The 26,226-nt window shown below is 40.8% G+C and overlaps 1 protein-coding gene across 3 annotated transcripts in view; it reads right to left on the bottom strand.

Annotated features, from left to right (window-relative positions):
* The window catches only part of LOC124554729, a 284,948-nt gene that overhangs the window by 91,416 nt on the left and 167,306 nt on the right, over positions 1–26,226 (bottom strand). For all 3 annotated transcript variants that reach the window (XM_047128375.1, XM_047128377.1, XM_047128376.1), the window contains exon 14: positions 3,470–3,648. In XM_047128375.1, coding sequence (XP_046984331.1) covers positions 3,470–3,648 — 179 coding nt within the window. The remainder of the gene's footprint in view (positions 1–3,469; positions 3,649–26,226) is intronic.

Raw genomic sequence — 26,226 nt, 5'->3', positions numbered from 1 at the left:
CTTTTACTCAGAAGAGATCCATGCTTTAGCATACCAAATGTGCATTTAGCTCATTTATTTGTGAAATGTCACTTTTATCACTTGCACACTCTGCCCCTAAATTTATCACTAATTATATGTGATTGAGCCAAAGTTTGATATTCGACTAAATGTTTGATGGTTGATATCTCAGATAATGTTGACTTGTTGCCCGTCATGCTTGTTAAGCATTAATATTTCCTACATTTCTTAACAGAGTCACTGATTCCCTCTCCTCTTATTTGAATAATAAAGTTTGGGTCTGTTAGTTTCTATCAGATCTAAGGTATTACCAACATGAGCCAGTTCTCTAACAGCTTGAGATAATTTTTAGAACAACCTCACATGAATTGCTGGTACAAGTTTTAAATACATGAGTCTCCCAGTCTACAGCTGTCAAGTTAAAATTTTCCTCCTATTACAATACCACAGTAAGGAAATTTATGTGAAAGATTCTCAAATTTCTCTCTGAAACTGTCTGCCACAACTCCCGGGACAGCTGACCTATTAAAGCAAAAAATTGCTGTTTTTGTCCAACTTAGATGGTTACCTTCACATTAAGTTACTTTGCATTCAGAATGTGTTGTAACTTTGCTAGATATTATGAAAGTCTTTAAACAATAATACAATGGCCGCACTGGCATTCAGAATGTCCGTGTGCTATGCATTCCAATTAGAATCTAAGATTTTGCTGATATTCACTTTTGGTTTCAACCATATTTCTTTTCCTGGTATAATGGTGGTATCTTTTCAGTTGATTAGCAAGACTAATTTTGGGACCTTACAATGGGCAATACCACAGGACATTTAACAGCTGGCTTACAATATTCTCTAGTTGCATAATAATAATAATAATAATAATAATAATAATAACAAAAACTGTGTAAAAAATTGGTTAGACTTAGTTTCTGTGTGTGTTGAATTTTATGAGAACACCTTCCGATTTCATCACATAGTCCCATACAGAATGGAAGTTTATATTGAAATTTCACTTTATTTCCCACTTGCAGAACCCCTTTGCATTTCTACTGTCCTGTAATGAAAGAGAACAGCACTTAGATGCATTTGCATAGTTGGAGTTCACCAAAAAGGACTGTCTCATAAAATGAATATGGCTCATCTTAACAGAATGCTAAACCTGCATGAAAAAAGTTAGGTGTAGAATGTTGTACATATTACTAATAAAAACAGTAATTTGTGTACCTCTCAGTGAAGTACGATTCATTGTAATTCTTGGTCAGACACAGTACGAAGATAATAGCTAGCAAAAATAGCACCAGCTCACAGGAACACTACAGTGCCACATGTTGTTAAAAATATATTGAGGCAATACATTTTCTTGTAATTAAAAACAAAATCCCATACTTCTGTGTGAATTTAATTGAAACTGCATCACATTACTGATTTTTTTTGTAATTACTGGTTCTATACATTTTCTGTTACTTTTGGATCACCAGTAATATTGAAAACAGAGGTTCACTTAGTGCATTAAAATAACTTCATGTGATATATACTATGACACAACATGATACTGTTTCCTGTACACTTGTCATACAAAGAATCTCTCAATAATTAGTATTATACCTGTGGCTTATTTTGAAGCTAAACACGCAAAAGCTCAAAAAATGTTACTGAGAGGGATTCAAACAGCAGAAATAGTAGTGATAGACCACTCACTATATAATGCAGTCAATGGGCAGAAGATAGATGTTCTAGTTCTGGTGTGTGTGTGTGTGTGTGTGTGTGTGTGTGTGTGTGTGTGTGGGCGCGCATGCACGGTGTGTGGTGGTGGGGTGCGCACGTATGACCAGAACAATGAAAATTCAAAGGTGAGCTACTATGTTCAGCTTTATGTAGGTGTCACCTGCCACCTGCTCAACTAGATGACTGGTCGTCTTCCCTCACACATGTCCCCCCCCCCCCCCCTTCGACCCCAAAGTAATGTACACAATGATCGAGTGAGGGCCCAAACTTGTACTGATGACCATAACTTCTATAAATAAAACTAGAGTTCCATGTATTTTGTAAAACAACATTACGAAAATGTTGTGCAACATACAGGAAAGTTTCTCAGCATCAGCTTTTATGTTTTCACAGTTGAGAGTCCTTAATATGCAAAACAGTCTAAATAAATTCAAAACAGCCTACATAAATTCAGAGTATGATGAATATAAAATGAATGATTATGCATACATTATTTTCCTTTAACACAAAGTGGTTATATTTAAACTTTCGCTATTTGAGCGAAGTGTACATGGAAAACTATTTACAGTATAAGTACCTAATTTTATAGGAATGATGTTCAGACTGAGAGCTGCAGGATTTGCATTGTTAGTAGTGTTAATGTCATTACTTGCCATTACATATGGGTACTGGTACAGCAATACAGGGTTGCAAGCCAAGCATCAGTGTGCATTACACCAGCCCACAGTCAATGTAGGTCTGGATATGGTGAGGAGGGCTTTACTCTAAAGCTGTTTTATCAAAGCATCAGCAATAGTGCTGCTGCTGTTCGCAAGTACAGATGCATTAAAGGAATATGGGGAGGTCCACTTTCCACACCAGGGTTGAAGAATATGATTCAGAAGTTCAAATTAACTGGAGTTTTGGGAATTGTTCCTGGGAGAGGTCAACGCGCAACTGCACTAAAAATTGTTGACGAAGTTACTGTTGCAGTGACTAAGAGTACTGGATGCAATGTGCAATCTTCAAGCAGTAGACGAGATATGTCACGACAGCTGAACATTTCACGGTCCACCGTTCAGTAAGTGCTATAAACATTGTGAAATGATATCTCTAGTGCAATTTCAGTCTGTGGTAGATGTAGGTGGTCATCACATTGCACAATTTTTGTGAGCTGGAATGTAAAGATGGTAGACAATTAACAAATGTTACCCTCTCATGTGGAAATTAAAATGCCTTTCCTCAAATGGCTTATTCGTTATTTCTCTTCAGCATGTCCTTCCAAAATGTATACACAAAGTTTCATTGTCGTACCCCATCACTTGTTTTTCATGGGAGCCCTCTCAAGTAGTGAAAGCTCAATTACAACTACACTGTATGTAACTTCATACATTGCATAACTGGGCAGTCGTTGACAATCTGGTAACTTATATCTACTGGAGAATATCACACTTGGACTAGTGAGTAAGAGAAATGTTTCAGTAGAAAATTTATAATCAGTGGAAAATGTCAATGGTTTGCTGGAAGGGCTCAGGATTTAACACACATTAATTAGAAGATGGACATAGCAAAATTTGCATCACAAATACTTAGTCAATGTTAACAGGAAATGAAACTTATGCTCACAATTTTATTTCACTCCAGTATAATGGATTATAAGTAATGTACTGGCTAATAATAACATATCAACTTATCTTTCATGGCTCAAGTAACAATTCTGAAATCATAAATAATAACATAAAAAAATAATCACGCCACTGTTATATACCTAGTTTCCTTTTCTTCGCGTGTGCTAATCTGCAATCCAACAACCTCTTTAGATGTGATGATTTACCATGTGTCTGTTGCACCCTATTTTCTGTTTCACAACCAGTCTGATCATCTGAGTCGTCTCCTGCCTCGTTATGTTGCCGCTGCTGCTCCAGCAGCACTTTTTGAACAATTGGCCTGTAATTTTTAAAATCTCTTTAGTTATTATTGTTGTTAAATGAAACAGGCACATTTAATACAGGGTTATTACAAATGATTGAAGCGATTTCACAGCTCTACAATAACTTTATTATTTGAGATATTTTCACAATGCTTTGCACACACATACAAAAACTCAAAAAGTTTGTTTAGGCATTCACAAATGTTCGATAAGTGCCCCTTTAGTGATTCGGCAGACATCAAACCGATAATCAAGTTCCTCCCACACTCGGCGCAGCATGTCCCCATCAGTGAGTTCGAAAGCATCGTTGATGCGAGCTCGCAGTTCTGCCACGTTTCTTGGTAGAGGAGGTTTAAACGCTGAATCTTTCACATAACCCCACAGAAAGAAATCGCATGGGGTTAAGTCGGGAGCGCGTGGAGGCCATGACATGAATTGCTGATCATGGTCTCCACCACGACCGATCCATCGGTTTTCCAGTCTCCTGTTTAAGAAATGCCGAACATCATGATGGAAGTGCGGTGGAGCACCATCCTGTTGAAAGATGAAGTCAGCGCTGTCGGTCTCCAGTTGTGGCATGAGCCAATTTTCCAGCATGTCCAGATACATGTGTCCTGTAAAGTTTTTTTCGCAGAAGAAAAAGGGGCCGTAAACTTTAAACCGTGAGATTGCACAAAACACGTTAACTTTTGGTGAATTGGGAACTTGCTGCACGAATGTGTGAGGATTCTCTACCGCCCAGATTCGCACATTGTGTCCGTTCACTTCACCATTAAGAAAAAATGTTGCTTCATCACTGAAAACAAGTTTCGCACTGAACGCATCCTCTTCCATGAGCTGTTGCAACCGCGCCGAAAATTCAAAGCGTTTGGCTTTGTCATCGGGTGTCAGGGCTTGTAGCAATTGTAAACGATAAGGCTTCTGCTTTAGCCTTTTCCGTAAGATTTTCCAAACCGTCGGCTGTGGTACGTTTAGCTCCCTGCTTGCTTTATTCGTCGACTTCCGCAGGCTTCGCGTGAAACTTGCCCGCACGCGTTCAACCGTTTCTTCGCTCACTGCAGGCCGACCCGTTGATTTCCCCTTACAGAGGCATGCACAAGCTTTAAACTGTGCATACCATCGCCGAATGGAGTTAGCAGTTGGTGGATCTTTGTTGAACTTCGTCCTGAAGTGTCGTTGCACTGTTATGACTGACTGATGTGAGTCCATTTCAAGCACGACATACGCTTTCTCGGCTCCTGTCGCCATTTTGTCTCACTGCGCTCTCGAGCGCTCTGGCGGCAGAAACCTGAAGTGCGGCTTCAGCCGAACAAAACTTTATGAGTTTTTCTACGTATCTGTAGTGTGTCGTGACCATATGTCAATGAATGGAGCTACAGTGAATTTATGAAATCGCTTCAATCATTTGTAATAGCCCTGTATATTTATTACATAAACACAGAAATTACACAACCCAAAAAAGAATGTGTGTGATGTGTTTTCATACGACAGGAATGTAACTAAAAAAATTCTTGGTACGTGTAAGTCAATGGCCATGCAGGATGAACATACAACAAACGGAGAGGAAAAACCAGCAGCTTGCGGAAGATATTTTTGTTCAGTATTATAGACTGAATGTCTTAAGTTTGCCATCTTAATATTTGCACTGAAAATTTAATCTGTGTTTCATTTCAATGTACAAACAGCTGCTACAAGCAGCAGCACTACATATGTACTCTTGAGAAAAGCCGACAACAGATGACTATGTTCATGTTTAGTGTAAATAAAGATCATTAATTCTAAGAAAGTTACACATGTCACCATAGTTTAAGATCACAGTCAATACAAACCATTTATTATGGTTGTACATTTGTGCAAATCTGCTAATATATTTCTAATTTAGCAGACCATTATCTAAAAACTGCACTACTGACTGTAATGTGCACTTATCTGCCGTCTCACAAGTGAAAAAATGTAGGAGAAATCTGCTGAAGTAAGATGCACAAGAGTTTAACACTTAGTCAACAACAACATGGTTACAGATTGAGCACAAACTCAAGGGTGAGGTGGAGTGAGTGGATGGAGGAACAGAAAAGTATTAGGCAACCAGTCAGCATTTTCAAAAGAATCATCATATAAATCAGCTAAGGTAAGCTTTAACCATTTTTTTTTTCAAAAAATACATTTTCAGTGATATTGTGTTCCCAGTACACTCTTGTGCATCTTTAGATCTGATCCATATGCCAAACCTTGGAGAAAGTCTTTCTAACATGTGTTAATACATGGAACTCGTCTTTGTGCTGTGCCATGCATCCCTCTGGAGTACCAAAATTTAAAAGATGTGAGAAGTGGTTTTTCTTGACTACTGTTCAACTAGTTAAAAACCTACTGCTGTATTTCTGTACTTGAATTAGCACAAATGAATCATAGCGCCTCAGTATTAATGGCACTTGGAACAAAAACTTGCTTCATTGTTTTGTCAAAAACTTACATTTTTGAGACCATGGTTGTGTACGAAAAACAAGTCTATTCTTGCTAAGAAGAAAACAGCTGTCAGTCACTGTTAATAATACTATATACTTAAAAAAAACCTTTACCAGTTTTGAACACGTAGGTTCATCTTCTGATGGCTGTTCATGTTTTTATTACATTTATTGTTGTTTAAATTAGTTGTTGCCCGTTTTACTTCAACAACTAATGTAAACAACAACACATGTAGTATAAATAAGCACTGCTGTCTGAAGATGAATCTGTTTGTTCAACACCAATAATTGGGATATTCGTATAAATAAATAGTGTTATTAACAGATGCTTGTTGCTGCTTTCTTCTTTCTAAGAATCAACTTGTAAAACCTTTCTTATTGGCACCTAAAACCAGTCAGCTTCCTGGTACAGCACTTTGGATGTTCTTAATAGAGTATGTATTTTCTCATTTGTCACATTATTTTTTGCGGTGATGCAGCGAGCTTTATAATTCTGTGGTATCAAAATACTTCATTTTTATTCGTTTATCATAGTCCACTTTCTTGATTACAATATTGGACCATTACATATAGAATGACATGTTTGTGAATTTTCATGATAATCTACTTATTTTTGTATATCTTTTTTTCTGTTTTGAACAGAATAATGTTGTATGACACACCACAACACCAAGATAAGCAACACAGTAAAAACAAGACAATGAGTATCATGGTTTCTGGTACCAGCTAATGAACCATGTGGTTTATGCTAAATTATAGAGGAAAAAGAAATGAAGAACACTGTATTTTTATGTCAACCCAAGAAACAAGTGTTAAGATATTTTTTCCCAGCTATGTGAACAGGTCATAAACCAGACACAGGATTTTTTGAAATGGGGGAGGAGTACTGCACTACAGCCTAAACCGGTGAAATGAACTGCCATACATCGATTCAGCAGTATGATGTCACTCAGGGAGGAGCACTCAACAACCAGATTACCAGGCTCTATGGAGAAAGAGAGTGTATTCAGGACGCAAGAATACTCATTCAGAATTCTGAAAATGCCAGTCCACATTTCGGAAAGATATAGTTGTGGTACATTACAGCTGTGACAGGGTGTCTGAAAGAGAGATCCATACAGGAAAACGGGTGAATCAAGTGATCATCGCTCAATGCCTGGGTGCATCAGCCTGTTATGATTTCCAAACTGTAGTGCTGCCATCTGAGAAACACTGGAAGAAGAATGCTGGCAGTTCAAGATGAAACAGCCAGCTGCCACTGGCTGACTTGAATGCAATTAGCTGCAGACCTCTGCCTGAGCTAATGTCTGTATGCGATCAACTTGATGCCTTCACACAGAAGTGTCACTACTGGGTGACTTCCTCCTGCTGAAGGCCATCTCCCCAGTGAGCAGTGAGTTCAAGCCTGGCCAACTGGCTGCCCTGCTACACCGTTGCTGTCCACTGACCCATTCCGGCTAACATAGTTGCTGCCCAATGCCCAGAGTGGGCACAATCCATCATCTGCAGTCACGCCACAAACCGCAGTTTAACACCACCTGTTCTGGTGTGTTGTTTACTACTGCTACAGAAGTGGCCAAGAAGCCACAGTGCCTCTGTCATCTGTCATCAACGATGTGCCACCCTGTGTCAGCCCTCTCTTGTTGTGGTGACTCTTGCGTGCACTGCCACTAGCATGTGCTGCTTTTCTGTTGGTCAACTGCCAACACTGGCACGCTTCAGCAAACATGGCCAGCTACGTCTCAGAGGCCATCAACCTCCTTCCCATATACGGCTCCGTCATTGTAATCGTCATAAGTAAAAGACTTTCTTGACAAGGGATATTTTCCTGATGGTTTACCATTCAATTCCAACCACATCCAACACCAGGATTGCACCTACGTCCATGCAGGGTAACAGCACTCCCATTCTGGTTATCCAGCAGCCCAATCCACCCACCACCATATGGGTCATGTCCCAAACTCTATATTTTGAATGATTTAGAAGCTGGTGCTCATACTCCATACAGATGGAGTACTGTTGCAAATGGCCAAAAAGAACTTAGAACTTAGTGCACGAGGCAAAAAAGTATGGAATGTACCATGAGGAATTAAATAAAGCCTGTACATTTAAGCACCTGAAAACTGGGCTTTTATACATTATCTGAAGTAAAACAGCACCAGGTTCTTTCGGGAGCAGTTCAGTGGAGTACCTCAAAGGTGAAACGAATTCAGTGGAGACTTTTCTAGACAGGATCATGAAAATAAGTGCTCAAACTTATCAGCTGCCAGAAAGTGAGGAGACACACAGAGTTACAGCGCAAGAGGCCGAACATGGAGCATTAGATGCTTTGTTTAAGAGTGTTTCCACCCAACTCGTCTACGAGAGTAGAGATGGAAAACACAAAGGATCTGTTCACCGCCATGAGGGTAACTATGCAGCTAGAGGAAGTAGATACAGTGGCACAAATGCAGGGCACGCAAGATATTTTTTCTATGCATGTAAAATGTTATAGATGTGTGCACATGGGCCACATTCGAAAGTAGTGTTGCCAGCCAAAATTTCATGAATGCAAGGTAGTGGGACACTGTGTGCAGGATTAAGCAGTAAGAGAGAAAATGGGAAGGGCTGTATGAAATGGTCATTTAATACCAATGGGGACTCCAAATCCTCCTGGTGGGTTCCCAATCCTCCCCCTCGGAGTTCCAGCAATCTTGCTGCTCCAGGCAGAGTTTGACAAGCACCAAGACAAGCAATAGTAACTTTCTCCATGTGGGGGCGGACATTATCTTGCTGAATGTAAGGCCAGGATGCTTGCCATGAAGGGCAACATAATGGGGTGTAGAATACCATCGGCATAATGCTGTGCTCCAAGGAGCCCAGCTATAAAAAGAAATGGCACCCCAGACCATCATTCCTGGTTGTCGGACCATCTGGTGGGTGACAAATCAGACTGATATCCCACCACTGTCCAGGGCATTCCAGGACACATCTTCGGCCTAGAATCTCATAGACTGGAGTAGAATTACTCTCACTAATGAGTCCTGCTTTAAATTGGGCTCTGATAGCCAGTAAATAAATGTCTGGAGATACCTGGAGAGTGGTGGGATACCAACCTGCCTGACTGTTGCCTACAATATAGCTATACAAACAGGACTGATGGTCTGGGGTGCCAATTGTTTTCATAGCAGCACCCCTTTGGTTTTCATCCACAGCAACCTTACGGCACAGCAGTACACTGATGATATTCAATGCCCCATTTTGTTGCCCTTCATAACAAGCCACACTGCACTTACATTACAGCAAGATAGTGCTCATCCACACATGGCGAGAGTTTCTACTGCTTGTCTTTGTGCTTTCTGTCCCACTCAGATAATTCCTTTATGGTGTGTGTTTTCCATGTCTTAGAGTGTCCATTGGTGGCAGCAGGATAGTTCTGCACTCAGCATCAAATGCCAGTTCTCTAAATTTTCTCAATAGCACCCCTAGAGAAGAACATTGCCTTCCCTCCAGGGATTCCTATTTGAATTCACGAAGCATTTCCATAATACTTGCATCTAATCGAACCTACAGTGATAAATCTAGCAGCCGGTTGTTCAATTGCCTCAATGTCTTCCATTAATACTACCTGGTGGGGTCCCAGACATTCGGGTAATACTGAAGAACAGGTTGCACTATTGTGCTACAGGTGGTCTCCTTTACAGATGACACGCGCTTTCCTAAAACAACCTCCATTAACTGAAGTCAACCATTTACTTTTACCATTACAATCCTTACAATTATTTTAATAAACAGATATGGCAGAAATGAATTGTTTCCATTTTTAATAATCCCCAACAAAACAGCTAGTTAAGATCATAATAAATTTCTCTTGTGCAATCCTAGGTGGGGTATGGCCATTTTTTTCTCTTCATACAAATTTACTACTACATGCAGGTACACTAGTATTTCGATATTGGTAATCATAATTCACAAACAAAATCTACAACACATTTTTACCATTTCTGACACTCTACACATCAATATTGACGAAAGATCTAAAAATATTTTTGGATTACTGTTTCTTAGACACCTTAGCAAAAAATGAAGTTCATATTCGATTTTCTTCTCCCAAGATTTCTCTGAATGGTTCCCACTTCTCTTTCTGTTACATTCATGATTTGTGCACCTTCAAGCATACCTTGGGCCAATTTTGCTGCCTTTAAATAATTTTTTTCGAGTGCTTTCTTAACTTTAGCTGACACTTCACAGAAAAGTTCTTCTCGTGCCTCCTTCGATTGTTGGTGTTCCTTATTCTTTTGTTTTCAAGCAGCTGTCTTATAGTCAACTGTTTTCTTCATGTTATTCCTCTTTTTAATTTCCTGTTCAAGATGCCTTTAGCTTTGTTGCTCTTTTCCTTTCACAGTTATCCTTATAATCAGTACAAATTTGCATGTGCTTGTTGTCCATACCTAATGAGCTGTGAGTCAATGGGCACAAAAAGAAAATTGGGGTATTGTCCAAAAGCATTCCTCACAGTCAAAGCTTTGTTTAAAAATCTTTGCATCATTGCTGCCTTGTCTTCTCCTAATGTGTTCTTCAAAATACAATATCTTCTTTCTAAGTCTGCATTTCCACGGGGCAATGTAAGAGAAGCCGTAATAAGTTTCGAAACATTTAGATAGTTTAAATCTATGGATGAGCCTCATTTGACATGTGCTGCTGCCAATAACTGTCAATACTTTCATTATCTAAAGCTGGGTCATATTTTTCAAACTGTAGAACCTTCCACTCATCTACGTAAACTTGCCAGACATCGAATGACATCATTTTTGCAACCTTTAACATATCACAGCAGCTTCTGCTCTTTACTCTTTCTTTGGCGCGTAAAAACCTAAAACTTTTCAGTGGAACACTTGATAAGCATGTTTTTCCTATCACGTGTTTACAGGGTGCAATGTAATGTATTTGTGCATTCTTCAGAAACCACAACTTGTCATGTTCCTCCATTTTACTAAAAAGAGTTAATTATGAAGAACTTCCAAGATACTATCAATTTTTCCTCGAAGCAGAAACTTTCAAATCATGAGCCAAAAATGTTTGAAGTAGTTTGCTATTTCCATATGTGACTTGTGAGTCAAAGGTGTTTGGCCTTCAAAACATTGTGTGAACTTATTGAACAGTTCTGCGGATGAAATTATGAAATGAAGTTTCGATTTCACAGAAAGTTTTTAAAAGCATTCAAAATGGTGGTGTAGGATTGGCCTGAGCTGTAGCAGAATTATTTCTTAGATGTATATGCTTAAGAAAGTAATACCGAATACCATCACATTGTTCAAAAATCCTGTTTTCTGAAGATCCTAAAGTAAGCCACCTTGTGGCTGCAGGCCTCAAAAACTTGTGATATGGAATGTTGAACTTTGACTGAATTAATTCAAATTTTTCTCAGCAAACATGACAATCATCAAAATAATGGTAAATATTGATCAGAAATTCAGATGTTTCTTCACCTAAACGCACCGGAGTCTTTACATAAGCATTATGCATTGTACGAATGTCCCAAGTTCTGAATGTTTGTAAGTTGTCTGCCTCAGGTCTCCTGGCCACTAGCATCTAAAAGCCTAAACACTCTTTTACTAACATCAGGTTTGTCTGACCCCAGCATATGGCATTTATTTACGGACAACTTGGTTTCTGAAAGTGCTTCACATAATTTCTGATGTAATGTTTCACCATACGTTTTGTGGATAGAGAAAGTTCTAAGGTGACACACTGTTATGCAACAGTCACACTCTAACCAAACTGTAATGGCTGACTGTAGTTCTTTTTTATATCTTAATATGTAACATGATGAACATGATTCTTCGAAGATATGTTTCTGGACATACAGTGCCAGTCCATCAGTTATTAGGTATCTCCCTTTCTTAGATGAAAGTGAAAAATGTTCAGAAACACTTGGGGACATCATCTTAAAAACGTTACAAATGTCATTTGATGAATACAAAGAGTAATCGGAAATCACTGATCTCATTGTCAAAATTAGTTCAGTGGTGGTGGAATCATCCTTGGTACTCAACATTTCATATTGTTGGTGCATGAACTGAACTCTTAGATTGTGTCTCTTAAAGTTCTAAAAGTAACTAGTGTGGTCCACCTTTAATTTCAAAGTTACACTAATGTTTTGTTGAAACTGAGCGGTTAAACATTTCGACTCAAAAATACAAAGCATGGTCAGAAAGTAAGTGTATTGTGACCATAACAGTCTGCATTTTTTTTTCCTCTCTTTGTGGAATGGCAGCACTGAGTAAGCGAGCGGGACTCCTTGATCAGAGTGAGCATCGCAGGAATGCAGTAGTCTACATCTACATGTACATGGTTACTCTGCAATTCACACTTAAGTGCTTGGCAGAGGGTTCATCGAACCATTTTCATACTACTTCTCTACCATTCCACTCTCGAATGGCACGTGGGAAAAAGGAACACCTAAATCTTTTCATTCAAGTTCTGATTTCTCTTATCTTATTATGATGATCATTCCCCCCTACGAAGGTAGGTGCCCGAGACAGGATTCGGACCTGCAATTGTAGCGGTCGCGCGGTTCTAGACTGATGCGCCTAGAACCGCTCAGCCACAGGCCAGCCCGCAAAGAAAACCGCCGTGGTTTCAGTGACTGCCACCCCAACTCGTGTATTGTATCAGTGACACTCGCACCCCTATTGTGCGATAACATGAAACGAGCTGCCCATCTTTGCACTTTTTCCATGTCCTCCATCAATCCTACCTGGTAAGAATCCCACACCGCGGCGCAATATTCCAGCAGAAGACGGACAAGTGATTTGTAGTTCTTTGGCAGTTTTTAAATTTCAATTCTTCCGTTTTTTTACTTAACAGGAGAGCTAAAACAGCTTAGGTCCAACCCGCCACTGCCCACACCAAAACTAGATTTATTGTGCGGTATCGCTCCCTGTATATCTAGTAAAGCCAACCAGTACCCTTAAATAGTGCAAGGAGTCCCTCTACCAGTTTTTTGTTAGACACAATTTCTTCAGGTCTAGTTGTACCGAAGATTCTGCATCTTTTACTCTCCAATGCCATGCATTCAAAGATTAGGTGTGATGCAGTTTCTTCACCCTCATCACAGATCCTACATTTAGGGTCCTCTTCCATTATACCCATTGTGTGTAGGTGTTTTTTGAAGTTCCCATGGCCAGTCATCAGTCCAGTCATGAGTTTGATCTCTTTCCTGTTCAATCCCAGGATTACAGAGCTTCTTTTAAGAGATGGCTTGGTCATCATTACCTTACCATGTTTTTGTTTATGGACCTTGGTCCAATATCCTACGTGCTGTTTCCTAAGCCAGTTCCGTAGTTCTAATTTGATCATAGCCTTGGTGATTGTCAAGACAGGTTCTGGTCCAATAAATGGAGTTGTTGCCACCATCCTAGGCAATCTATCGGCCTGTTCATTGCCACAGATCCCTGAGTGGCCAGGGACCAACACTAGGTACACCCTATTGCTTCCCCCTAGCTCCACCAGAGCCCTGTGGCAATCTGCAACAATCTTAGATCTTGTTGCAGGAGCTGCCAATGATTTCAGGGCTGCCTGGCTGTCTGAATAGATGTAGATGCTCCGATCATTGTAGCACCTACTCATATTCTCCTCCACACATGCCCTGATTGCAGTAATTTCGGCTTGGAATACAGAGGCCAGTTTCCCTAGAGAGATGCTGCTCTCCAGTCTTGGCTGAACCCCGTACAACCCTGCCCCAACGCCTTGATCTGTTTTTGGCCCATCGGTGAACCAAACAATGTCCCCCATACGGTGTCAAACTGTTTTCTCCCACTGCTCCCTACTTCCAATTATTAAGTTGTAAGGCTTGTCGAAGCAGTCAGGAGTTATTATATAGTCAGCGGGCATTTCCCCAGCCATACCTATATTTACTTCACTCACTATGTTAGTGTGCGATTCTGGATATCCAAATAAGACCCAGTTTTGGCCAGTTTTAAGTCTGTATGCCACTGCTGCTACCTCCATCTTAACCAAAAGGTGAAGTGGAGGCATGTCCAGCATGGCTTCCATTCCAGCGGTTGGTGTGCTGCTAATTCCGCCCATTATGGCTAAGCAGGCCAATATTTGCACCTTAGCAAGCTCTTTAGCAGTAACCCGCTGTTCTACCTCCTTCCACCACACTACTGTTTGTTGCTTGCTCCTTCTGTTATGAAAAATGTATTCTCTCTTTGCTCGGTTGGAGCGTGAAAGTATACTCTTAAACTGAAAAGCACCCGAAACTCACATGAAGAGAAGTGGCCTATGATCTACCATCAGAATATGAACAATGCATAGGTACATGGCCTACAATGCAAAACTGAAGTCAGAGCATAGTGAAACCGCATCAGTGACTTTCCCCTTAAAAAAAAAAAAAAAAAAAAAAAAAAAAAAAAAAAAAAAAAAAAAAAAAAAATGAAAAATCTCGCATAACGTTTTGCCAGGGATTACTCCTATTTCCTTTCTTGAATATTGGTGTGACCTGTGTTACTTTTTTTGTCTTTAGGAACAGACCTTTCGTCAAGTGAGTGGTTGTATATGACTGCTAAGAAAGGTGCTATTGTGTTTGCATACTCTGAAAGGAACCTGATTGGTATACCATCTGTACTGGAAGACTTGCCTTTCTTATGTGATTCGAGTTGTTTCGCAACACCTAAGATATCTACTTTTATGTCACTCATGCTAACAGCTGTTCTGGTTTCAAATTTTGGAATATTTACCTCATCTTCTTTCATGAAGGAATCATGGAAAACTGTACTTAGTAACTCCGCTTTAGTGGCACCATCATTGGTAACATTTCCATCGCTATCATGCAGTGACAGTATTAACTGTTTTTCGCCACTGGTGTACTTTACGAACGACCAGAATCTCTTTGGGTTTTCTACCACATTTTGAGACAATATTTCATTGTGGAAACTATTACAAGCATCTCGCACTGACATCCACACTAAATTTCGAGCTTCCGTGAAACTCTGCCAGAATTGGGGATTCTGCATTCTTTTGAATTTGGCATGCTTTTTTTTGTTGCTTCTGCAACAGTGTTCTGACGTGTTTTGTGTACCATGGTGGATCAATCCCGTCTCTTATTAACTTAAGCAGTATTAATCTATCTATTGCTGTCGATACTGTATCTTTGAATTTGAGCCATATCTGGTCTACACTTACATAATTAGCTTGGAAGGAATGGAGACTCTCTCTTAGGAAGGCATCAAGTGAATTTTTATCTGTTGTTTTAAATATATATATTTTGCGTTTATTTTTAGTGGTTTTGGTTGATAAGGCTTTGAGCCTCACTACAATGACCTAGTGTTCACTAATCCCTGTATCCATCATGGCACTCTCTATTAGGTCATGATTATTTGTGGTTAAGAGGTCATGTGTGTTTTCACAACCATTTACAATTTGTGTGGGCTCACGTACTATATGTTCAAAGTAATTCTCAGAGAAAGCATTTAGTACAATTTCGGAAGATGTTTTCTGTCTACCACTGGGTTTGAACACGTATTTTCACCAACAATTTGAGGGTAGATTGAAGTCTCCACCAATTATAACTGTATGAGTGGGGTACTTATTTGTAATGAGATTCAAGTTTTCTTTGAACCATTCAGCTATTATATCATCTGAGATGGGCGTCGGTAGAAGGAGCCAATTATTATTTTGGTACAGCTGTTGAGTATAACCTCTACACATAGTAATCCGCAGGAACAATCTATTTCAACTTCACTACAAGCTAAACTACTACCAACACACACACACACACACACACACACACACACACACACACACACACCACCACCACCACCACCTACTTTATTTAATCTATCCTTTCTGAACACAGCCTGTGTAAAAATTTCGGCAGAATTTATCTCCGGCTTTAGCATTCTGTTCGTATAACAATTTCAGCTTCTGAGCTTTCTATCAGCTCTCGTACTTTTCCAACACAGCTATGACAATTTACAACTACAATACCTAAACTGTTGCTTGGTCAATTCTTGTCGTTTCTTTGCCCTGTACCCTTTGACACTGGAGCCCTTTATGATCTTTCCCAAGACTGTCTAACCTAAACAACCGCCCAGTCCACGCCACACATCCCCTGCTGTCCGTGTAGCCACCTCCTGTGTGTTGTGGACACCTGACCTATTTAGCGGAAGCCAAAACCCCACCACCCTATGACGCAAGTCGGGGAATCTGCAGCCTACACGGTCGCAGAACTGCCTGAGCCTCTGATTCAGACCCTCCACTCGGCTCTGTACCAAAGATCCGGAATCAGTCCTGTCGACCATGCTGCAGATGGTGATCTCTACCTTCATCTCTCTAGCAAGACTGGCAGTCTTCACCAACTAAGATAGCCGCCGGAAACCAGAGAGAATCTCTTCTGATCCACAGCAACACACATCATTATTGCCGACGTGAGCCACCACCTGCAGTTGGCTGCACCCTGTACCCTTCATGGCATCCGGCAGGACCCTTTCCACATCTTGGATGACTCCCCCCGGTATGCACATGGAGTGCACATTGGCTTTCTTCCCAGCCTTAGCTGCCATATCCTTAAGGGGCTCCATCACCAGCCTAACATTGGAGCTCCCAATGACAAGCAATCCCACCCTCTGCACTTGTCCGGACCTCTCAGGAAGACCGGCCACTGCCACAACAGTCGAGGCTGCCCTTGCTGGCTCAGAAGTACTTTGAGCAGTAGGCAGCACCTCAAACCTGTTACGGAGGCATAAGGGTACAGCCTTGCGGCCAGCACCAACCTTTGCCTTCCGCCCAGGGATTCACGACCCCGCCACGGTTCACCAATCACCGTGAGGCAAATGTCGACCAGCGGGGACGTCCAAATCTACGAGCGCAGTGGCATCAGAGATCCCAGGAGATGCTACAGGTTCCAGAGGTGCCAAAGCACTCGCCTCGGGTGTCTCAATGTCACCGCAGCCCAGGGCAACCGTCTGGAGCCTGTTGAGCACGACCAACACAGCTTCAGGCTGTTTATGGACGGTGGCAAATTCCCCCTGAATCTGCACACAACAGGTGCAGTCCCTATCCATACATAACAATTTTTTTTCCTCTTTTTTATCTCACAAGCCATTCAAAACAAACAGATGACTGAAGACTAAGCGAATTTACACTATAAGGGTACTAAAATGCGATGCTACAACTCTTAAATACTTCAATACACATAAATAAATTAAGAATGGGAACTCATGTTGTAGTGTCCAGCTGTGTGAAAGATATTGGAAAGAAATTCCACCAAGTCCGAGCCACGTCCTGCGATCCACTACCTACTTGGGGAAGTAAGAACTCCTACAGATATTTTGTCGCATATCTAAACAGTTTACAGTGAAGATGTTATGAACAGAACGAGTGTGTTTAAGTGGTGCAGGGAGTTAAGTGTAGGCAGAACACATGTTCATGACAAACAGAGGAATTGAAGACCTTCCATTTTAACTGATGAGTTAGTGCAAAAAACCGAGGAAACTGTTTGCGAAGACTGCCGATTGACAATGGATGGAATTCCTGTGATGTTTCCACAACCCTCCAGAACTCTCTTATATAAGACACCCACAGAGACGCTGGGATACCAGAAACTATGCACATGATGGGTCCCAAAACAGCTGACAGAGCAACACAAGAAAAATCAGGTCAATAGCACCCTCGAGTTTCTTGAGCAATTTGAATTGGAAGATCAGAATTTTATGAGCTCTACTGGGACTGGAGATGGAACTTGTGTGCCTCCTTACATGCCTGAGACAAAAAGACAGTCATTACAGCAGATTACACCAATTCCCCTTCGGCTAAAAAATTCAAAACCACAATTTTGGGGAAAAAATCATGGTCTCAGTTGTTTGGAACTAAAAAGTCTTCATTTTGGTGAAATTTCTGCCTCAGAGAGAGAGATGATCAATGCACAAAGATATTGTGAGACCCTAAAAAAGCTCAAAAGGAGAATTCAAAACAAACGGAGGGGAATGATGACAAGAGGAGACTGCTTGTTGCATGACAAAGTCTGTCGTTACACAGCCTACACTATCAAAGCATTCTGGACCAATTTCATTAGGAGGTTAGGCCAATAAACCATATGGTTTATGCTAAATTAGAGTACGGAGAAGAAAAAAAAAACTCTACTTTTATGTCAACCCTTGAAATAGCTGTCAAGATATTTTTTGTCAGATGCCTAGGCTTTACGGTGGAAGAGGGCATAATCAGGATGCAAGAACACTCATACAGAATATTGACTATGCATGAGATGCCAGTCTGCATCTCTGAAAGATGAAGTTGGGACACCTTACAGCTGTGGCAGGGCACCTGAAACTGCTGCCCAGACAGGAAAACCTGGGTGAATAAAGTCATTGTTGCCAGACAGTTATGAATGGGTGTTCCAGGCTGCTACAATTCCCGGGCTGAAGTGCTGCTATTTGAGAAACACTAGCTAGCCTGGGTCACATATAAGCAAACTAGTTTAGACCCTCAGCATGCTCAATAGTATCCAAGAGTGTACAGTATGTCGAGCAACAGAGTCAGCATCAGCCAATAACTATGAAAAGAAGACTGCTTGCAGTTCAAGATCAAGCAGCTGGCTGCCACCATCAACAACTAGCGGCCCAGCTGCACCATCACTGTCCACTGGTCTGTGCTGGCCTACATTGTTGCTGCCTAACACTCGGAACGGGCACACACCATAGTCTTCAGTCATGTCAGAAACTGCAGTTTAACACCCCTGTTTCAGTGTGTTATGCACTGCCGTCATGGCAGCCAAGTAGCCAGGCACTTCTGTTGTCCGTTGCTGCCGATGCACTGTTTTGTGTCAGTGCTCTAGATACACTGACTCTAGCCTGCACTGCCATCAGCATATGTTGCTTTCATGATAGACATCAGTGATGCTGGAATGCTCCAGTGAGTGCAGCCTACTGCATCTCTGAGGCCACCAACCTCCTCCCCAGCTATGACTCTGTGATTGTAATCGTTATGAGTAAAAGGCTTTCTTACCAGGGATGTTTCACCGTCCAGCATACAACTTCTGGTGTCAGTGCATGCGCAAAGACTTGTGTGACAGAGGGCTTCAGTTCAACCCTCGGTCCATCAGTGCTGCAGCTGGCTCTTAGGCAAGTGTTACTGTCAGGATGTCAGTCGTATGTTGGCGTCCTCACAACTTCGTTGGTCACTGACCGGACAACAGTGCTGCAGCTCCTTGGTAGGGAGTGTGGTGTGACGCTGTGTCAACAGGTTAGGGCAAATAGTATGATTAAGGCAACAAGCCCTTGCACTGGCTCCTGCCTTACACCTTATGTGTTTGGTTAGTGTTTGCAAGTTTGTAACTAGGCTATAAATAAGAAACCAAAACAACATCAATTTGAGCAGATACCCCTGAAGAGCCTTGCCTGAGATGGACCAGAGCATGATGCCCTCAATGACAAGGGTTGATTGGAAAGTATGCCTCCACCTTCGTAACTCTTTAACAGCTGGCAGCACTTGTATGTGGCAGGTACTTGTTTGTTCCATAGACTTTACATCTCCAGTTCGAACGGTTATGTTGTTACAGTGTACAGTATGGAACCCTGCGCAGACGGTCGGTCAATGCGATTTGAGCAACGTGTAGTCATTGAATTCTTGATAGCAGAAGGTGTCACCCCAAAGGAGATTCATCAGGGAATTAAAGCAGTTTATGGTGATTGTGTTGATGCGAGTACTGTGCGTCGCTGGCCGAGTAAGTTTAAAGATGTTGAGGCAGGAACATCTGACTTGTGTGAGAAACAGACTTGAACATCCTGTGACAGCAACCACAGAGTTTTACAAGCAAAATGTTGACAGATTGATTCAGGACGATCGCTGCTCACTTTATCACTCAGAGAGAAACTGCAAGCACAACTGTCATTTCACAAGAACATGTGGGTCACATTATTGCTTTGCTTAGCTATCGGAAGATCTGTGTCCGATGGGTACCCCGGATGCTGACTCCTGAAATGAAAGCTCACGGATTTGAAATTTGCCAGGAACTCCTCTCACTTTACGAGAATGAAGGTGACGCCTTTCTACACTCTGCTTTCATTCTCTGATGAATCTCCTTTGGGAGTGACAGCTTCTGCTGTCAAGAATTCAATGACTGCACGTTGCTTAAATCACATGACCGACCATCTGCACAGGGTTCCATACTTTACACTGTAAAAACACAATCGTTCAATGCTAAGGTTTCCCATCAACTGCAACTGTAGAGAAGACGCTACGGAACAAGCCAGTACCTGGCACATACCACTGCTGCCAACTGTTGAAGAGTTTCGACGGTGGAGGCATTACTTTTCAACCCTTGTATATAGTTAAAGTTTAAAACCACTATTCTCCATTTCTTTAAATTGAACAATCATAATCATAGTGCTTGAATGAAATGCATATATGCCCTAGATGCTTGTGTATTTCGGGAGATAACATCACCACTTCTCCACTATTGCATACGTGAGATGATCTTGGCATACCTATACATAAAGTATTTTGACAACTGACTCCAACTTACCAGAGAACTTGATGTTGCAATGGGCCAAATCTCATAACCTGTCACACTCAGCACTTAAGTTGAATATTTGCACACAAATTGTTACACGATCCCAGGGAAAAGTTGCACCTGGTATAAAGCAAAGTGGCAATACAAAGTATTCCATAGTGATCAACTGAGGTGCATCAGATGACTTTCAGGTTGCAAACACTGACTGTTTCACCTCAACAGCAGCTCACCTCATTACTGAAATACACTGAGATAACGAAAGTCATAAGATACCTCCTAATATCATGCCAGACTTCCTCCTGCCCAATGTATTGCAGCAACTCGGCGTGGCATGGACTCCACAAGTCAATGGGAGTCTGCTGCAGAAATACTGAGCCATGCTGCCTCTATAGCAGTCCATAATTGCAATCCCTTGCAAGATTTTGTGCACAAACTGGCCTCTCAACTGTGTCACATAAATGTTCAACTGGATTCATATCAGGTGATCTGGGTGGCCAAATCATTTGCTTGAATTGTCCAGAACGTTCTTCAAACCAACTGCGAACAATTGTGGCCTGGTGACATAATACATTGTCACCCATAGAAATTCCAACAATGTTTGGAAATATGAGGTGCATCAATGGCCGCAAATTGTCTCAAAGTACCTGGACATAATCATTTCCAGTCAATGATTCATTCAGTTGGACCGGGGGGGGGGGGGGGGGGGGGGGCAGTTTATTCCATGCAAACACAGCCCACACCATTCTGGAGTCACCACCAGCTTGCACAGTGCCTTGTTAACAACTTGGGTCCATGGCACTGTGGGGTCTGAGCCACAATCAAATCTTACAATCAGCTCTTACCAAATTGAAATCAGGACTCATCTGACAAAGCCACAGCTTTCCAGTCATCTAGGGTCCAACTGATATGGTCACAAACCAAGGTGAGGTGCTGCAGGCGATGTTGTGGTTTAAGCAAAGGCACTCGTGTCAGTTGTATGCTGTAGAAACCATTAATGCCAAATTTCACTGAACTGTCTTAATGGATATGTTCATTATACATCCCACATTGTTTCCTGTGGTTATTTCATGTAGTGTTGCTTGTCTGTTAGCACTGACAACTCTATGCAAATGCTGTTGCTCTTAGTCGTTAAGTGAAGGCTGTTGGCCGCTGCATTGTCCATGGTGTGAGGAAATGCCTGAAATTTGGTATCTTGGCACTGTGGATCTCGGAATATACAATTCCCTAATGATTTCCGAAACAGAATATCCCATGCATGTAGCTCCAACTACCATTCCACACGAAGTCTGATAATTCACGTCATGCGGCCACAACCAAGTCAGAAACCAAAACATAACCAAGTCAGAAAACAAATGACAGCTCCTCCAATGCACTGCCCTTTTATACCTTGTGTACATGATACTATCACCATCTGTATATGTGCATATCACTACCCCATGACTTTTGTCACCTCAGTGTACAGCTTACCTTGAAGCTGAGGGTTGTTTGTTTTGAGAATCTTTACTGTGCTCATGGTCCAGGTGATTACATGAAGACCCCTGGTGTGTTCAATGCACACTTCTACCTTGTCCTGTTTAATGGTAGTAACTGAAGTATGGACAAAGTTTATAGTAATTGAGATAGGCAGCATTGAACAGCCTAAGGCAAGTAACCCTAATTATGGCTGAATTTCCTATATCATACAAGGGACAAGTCGCTTACAGACTGCTACAACTGCTGTAAAAGTTACTACAGAATAGAGGTTGAAGAAAAACAATGTGATAAGGAGAGAGTAGGGCAGAGAATGTGGAACTGAGCAAACTATTCCATACAGCCAAAGGTTAGAAATGCACCAATGTGAAATTATGGACACAAAATAGCCAAGCAACAAGCACACAGAATTTTGTGCATTTACACTAAGTTGCCCCAACTACAACCCATTATGTTAAAGAGTTCAGTTACTAATTAAATTACCTGTCGATAATAGTTTCAACTGAACAGTCAAAGCTAGGCAAACAAATTCATATCTAAGGCCGGTTATGTTATGACACAAATTTTCTGTGTTATTTACTGGGTAAAGCTCAACTATTAAATCAACTACACTAGACGTATCACACTGCTATTAATTTAGTAAGATAGTAAGCTGCACTGCAGAACAGCACTGCAGTGAAGCAGTTAACATTTAGTACTGTGAAGTGTAATGTTATTAATTTCTGGATCTAAAGGACATGTGTTTTAATTTTTGATAAATGTACAAAGAGTACGAATCAACTTTTATTCTAAAATGCACAGTGCAGCAATCACAGCACAACACAGCAGAGCTCAGTCTGACAAAACCATACTGTCAGACACACTCAAATAAGTTTGCTTACTGGACAAACTTCTGCACACTTGGTGCCAAATGGCTGTCATTTTATGCCCACTGGTGGTGCATTTCAGATCTACCACTACTAGAAAAGTTTTGCTAGATTAGACATCCACTAACCGACTCTGACCTCATTATCAGGTTATTGATCTCCATCCAATATATATAAATGTAAGTGAGAAAACTATAAAATTACAGGACAGAATGTCTGGCCATTACGTACCTTTAGGAGATGAAAACTCTTAGCAATGCCAACAGACACATATAAAAGTGCAAGAAACTTGCCCAGCTTTCAGAGCTGTTAGTTCCTTCTTTGGTGAGGGAGGAGAGAAGAACAGATTGGGGAAGCAGAGGGTTCAGGTCCCTTAGACCGCATGATGTGACCTGCCCTTCTCTCCTAATTCACATGCCCCTCATTTCTAATCTTCCCCAACCTATACCTCTTTCTTCACCAAGAAAATAACTATTACTTACAAAAGCTAGAGTAGTTTCTTGTTCTTTTATATGTGTCCATCAACAGTACCATGAATTTCATCCTCTAAAGTCTTGGCTGACCAATCTCTCTCTTAACTTTAATGAAATATATATTGCGTGTGATGATACTGACATAAATGTTCCACTTTAACCTCTCAACAGGAAAATTTGGTAGAAGCCAACAGCTGTAGAATCAAATTTTTTTATATTGATGTTCCAGAGCAGAAGAATCTCAAAGCCCCAGACCCAACTGCATTAAACACAGGTTAAAATTACTCTTTTTGTCTTGTCTCCCTCCCTGCTTAGCTTGTTCAAATTGAGCAGTATTGATACTGTTTGAGAACTGCAACTTTTGCTGCCAAGAGTTCTGAGAGCGATGGGAGTAGGACATTTGTGGGTGCGTCATATGGAAATGTAGAGGCAGACAACGCTGTTTAGAGCCAGTACATTTACAAGTCATTGGCAGTAGCTATAACAACTTCCGACTTCTGTAGCAGCAAAACAATAAACCGAATAGCATGTAACTCAGTTGCTCATGTTCTTTGCTCATGTTTAGCATTTGACTGACTCTCAGTCTGTCTCGTATGTCACAGATAAAAAGACAGCAAGAGTGCATGACAGTCAGTTTTCAGAACTGAAAATATAATGCTAAAATAGATAAAACAAGCCCATGCTTCAAATATTCCAACTGATGGTACTGTGATTCATGCTTAAGCAATATATTTGGCGCAAAGATTGTGACACTCAGATTTTAAAGCATCCAATGGTTGGATCAAGGGTTCAAGAACAGACACGATTTAGTACATAAATCTGCCTGAAGTGAGGCTGTAAGCATAAACACTGATACAGTTCAGCATGGAAAAATACACTTCCATCAATGATAGCAAAGGACAGTCGCAATGACGTTTATAATGCAGATGAAACAGGTTTTTTCCTCACTTTCTGCCTGACAAAACTCTGAGTTCCGAGAATAAAAATGTCACAGTGGAAAATTTAGTAATGGGAGGTTGGTTGTTTTTGGGGAAGGAGACCAGACAGCGAGGTCATCGGTCTCATCGGATTTGGGAAGGACGGGGAAGGAAGTCGGCCGTGCCCTTTGAAAGGAACCATCCCAGCATTTGCCTGGAGCGATTTAGGGAAATCACGGAAAATCTAAATCAGGATGGCTGGACGCGGGATTGAACTGGCATTCTCCCGAATGCAAGTCCAGTGTCTAACCACTGCGCCATCTCGCTCGGTTTAGTAATGTGAGGTTAATTGTTTTACTACTTTGTAATAGAAGTGGTACAAAAAAGTTGTTGCCACTAATAATTGGAAAGATGAGGAGTCCACAATGTTTCAAAATTATGTGCACATTTCCATGTAAATATACGTCTAACGTGAACACATGTGTAACAACAACTGTATGTGAGCAATTCTTGGATGCCTGGGATGCTAGCCTGGTTGTTAGATATTAGAAAACCATTCTGTTTAATCATGAGTGTGCAACGCATTCCCAAGATACGTCATCCCTTCATAATATAAATGTGCTGTTTCTTCCTCCCAACTGCACAATCTACCTTCAGCCACTTGACCAAGGCATTATAAAATGTCTGAAACAAAAATACAGAAAGATTCCTGTAACATGCTGGCCTGTCTTCATACTACAATGAGAAAGATTACGATCTCGGATGCTAAGCATTTTGTAAGAAGTGCAAGGCATTCTGTGCAAGAACACAGTATCTCGAACAGCTTCAAGATGTCCGGCACTCATCAGATACTTACAGAATACATCATGCCAGATAACAAAGGAACTGCAGCTCAACAATGGCAACAATTAATGGGGCAAGGAGGAAACACTGGCCATTTAACTTCAATGAATATGGTGAAAGTGATGTAGGTGCTGCCATCTGTCAGTCCATGACAATTGATGAAGTTGCAGGAACAGATGGAAGAGAAACAAGAAACAGTGAACATGAGGATGAACCAGAAACTTTGTCAGCTCCTACAACGTCAAGAGGTACTGAAGCAATGGACACAGTTAAGCATTGAGTTTTGAGATTTGAAGTTGATGAAGAAATGATTAATTAATTACCTACGATGGACAATGCAATATCAAAATTAAGACAAAAGAAACAGTCAGCTATCAAAATGTTTTTCAAAACTTTGAGAAGACAGAACTACACACTGTATCTTATTGCTTTATATTGCGTAATTAGGTGTACAATATACTGATAGTTTGTTGAAATGACAATCCCTACTCAGTTACCAGTAGCGATTCACTAATGGAGAGACACTACGTGAACAATATTTGTTTGTTTTGAGTAGTGTAAGAAAATTTGCAATTTTCGTGTATTTTTATTTTTTATACATCACACTGTGGCAGAACAAGTGTTGTATCATTTGAGAGATACAGAGGCCAGCGAGTGTGCCGGGACTTACACCAGTTCACTGCCACTAGCGCCACGTCATCACAGCATACAAAGTATTGTGTCATAATCTAAGGATGAAATTAAAAATTAAAAGTAGCTTTTCGAAACTTTGTCAACATATTAACGTTTATATATTAACATTTACACCGTTAAATCTCAGAGTGATCAGATGAATATGTTTCCCTAAATACATCGTTTTAAATTAAAAAAAAAAAAAAAACAAGTGGCACTAAATAATAAAGATAGAAAGCCAAAAATTGTCCAGAATGTGCATGTGTGTGTCGTAATCAACAGTCACAAGTCTCAACTTCATAAGTGAAATATTTTGGTCAAAGTCGCCATTTTTTTCAAAAATTGAAGGTACTAAGTATTAGACTCAGAATTATGAAAAGCGGTATGAAGCTTCAGTT

The sequence above is a fragment of the Schistocerca americana genome, chromosome X (genome assembly GCF_021461395.2).
Source record: "Schistocerca americana isolate TAMUIC-IGC-003095 chromosome X, iqSchAmer2.1, whole genome shotgun sequence".
In the NCBI taxonomy this organism is placed as follows: Eukaryota; Metazoa; Arthropoda; class Insecta; order Orthoptera; family Acrididae; genus Schistocerca; species Schistocerca americana.
This window is presented reverse-complemented; position numbering and strand designations above follow the sequence as displayed.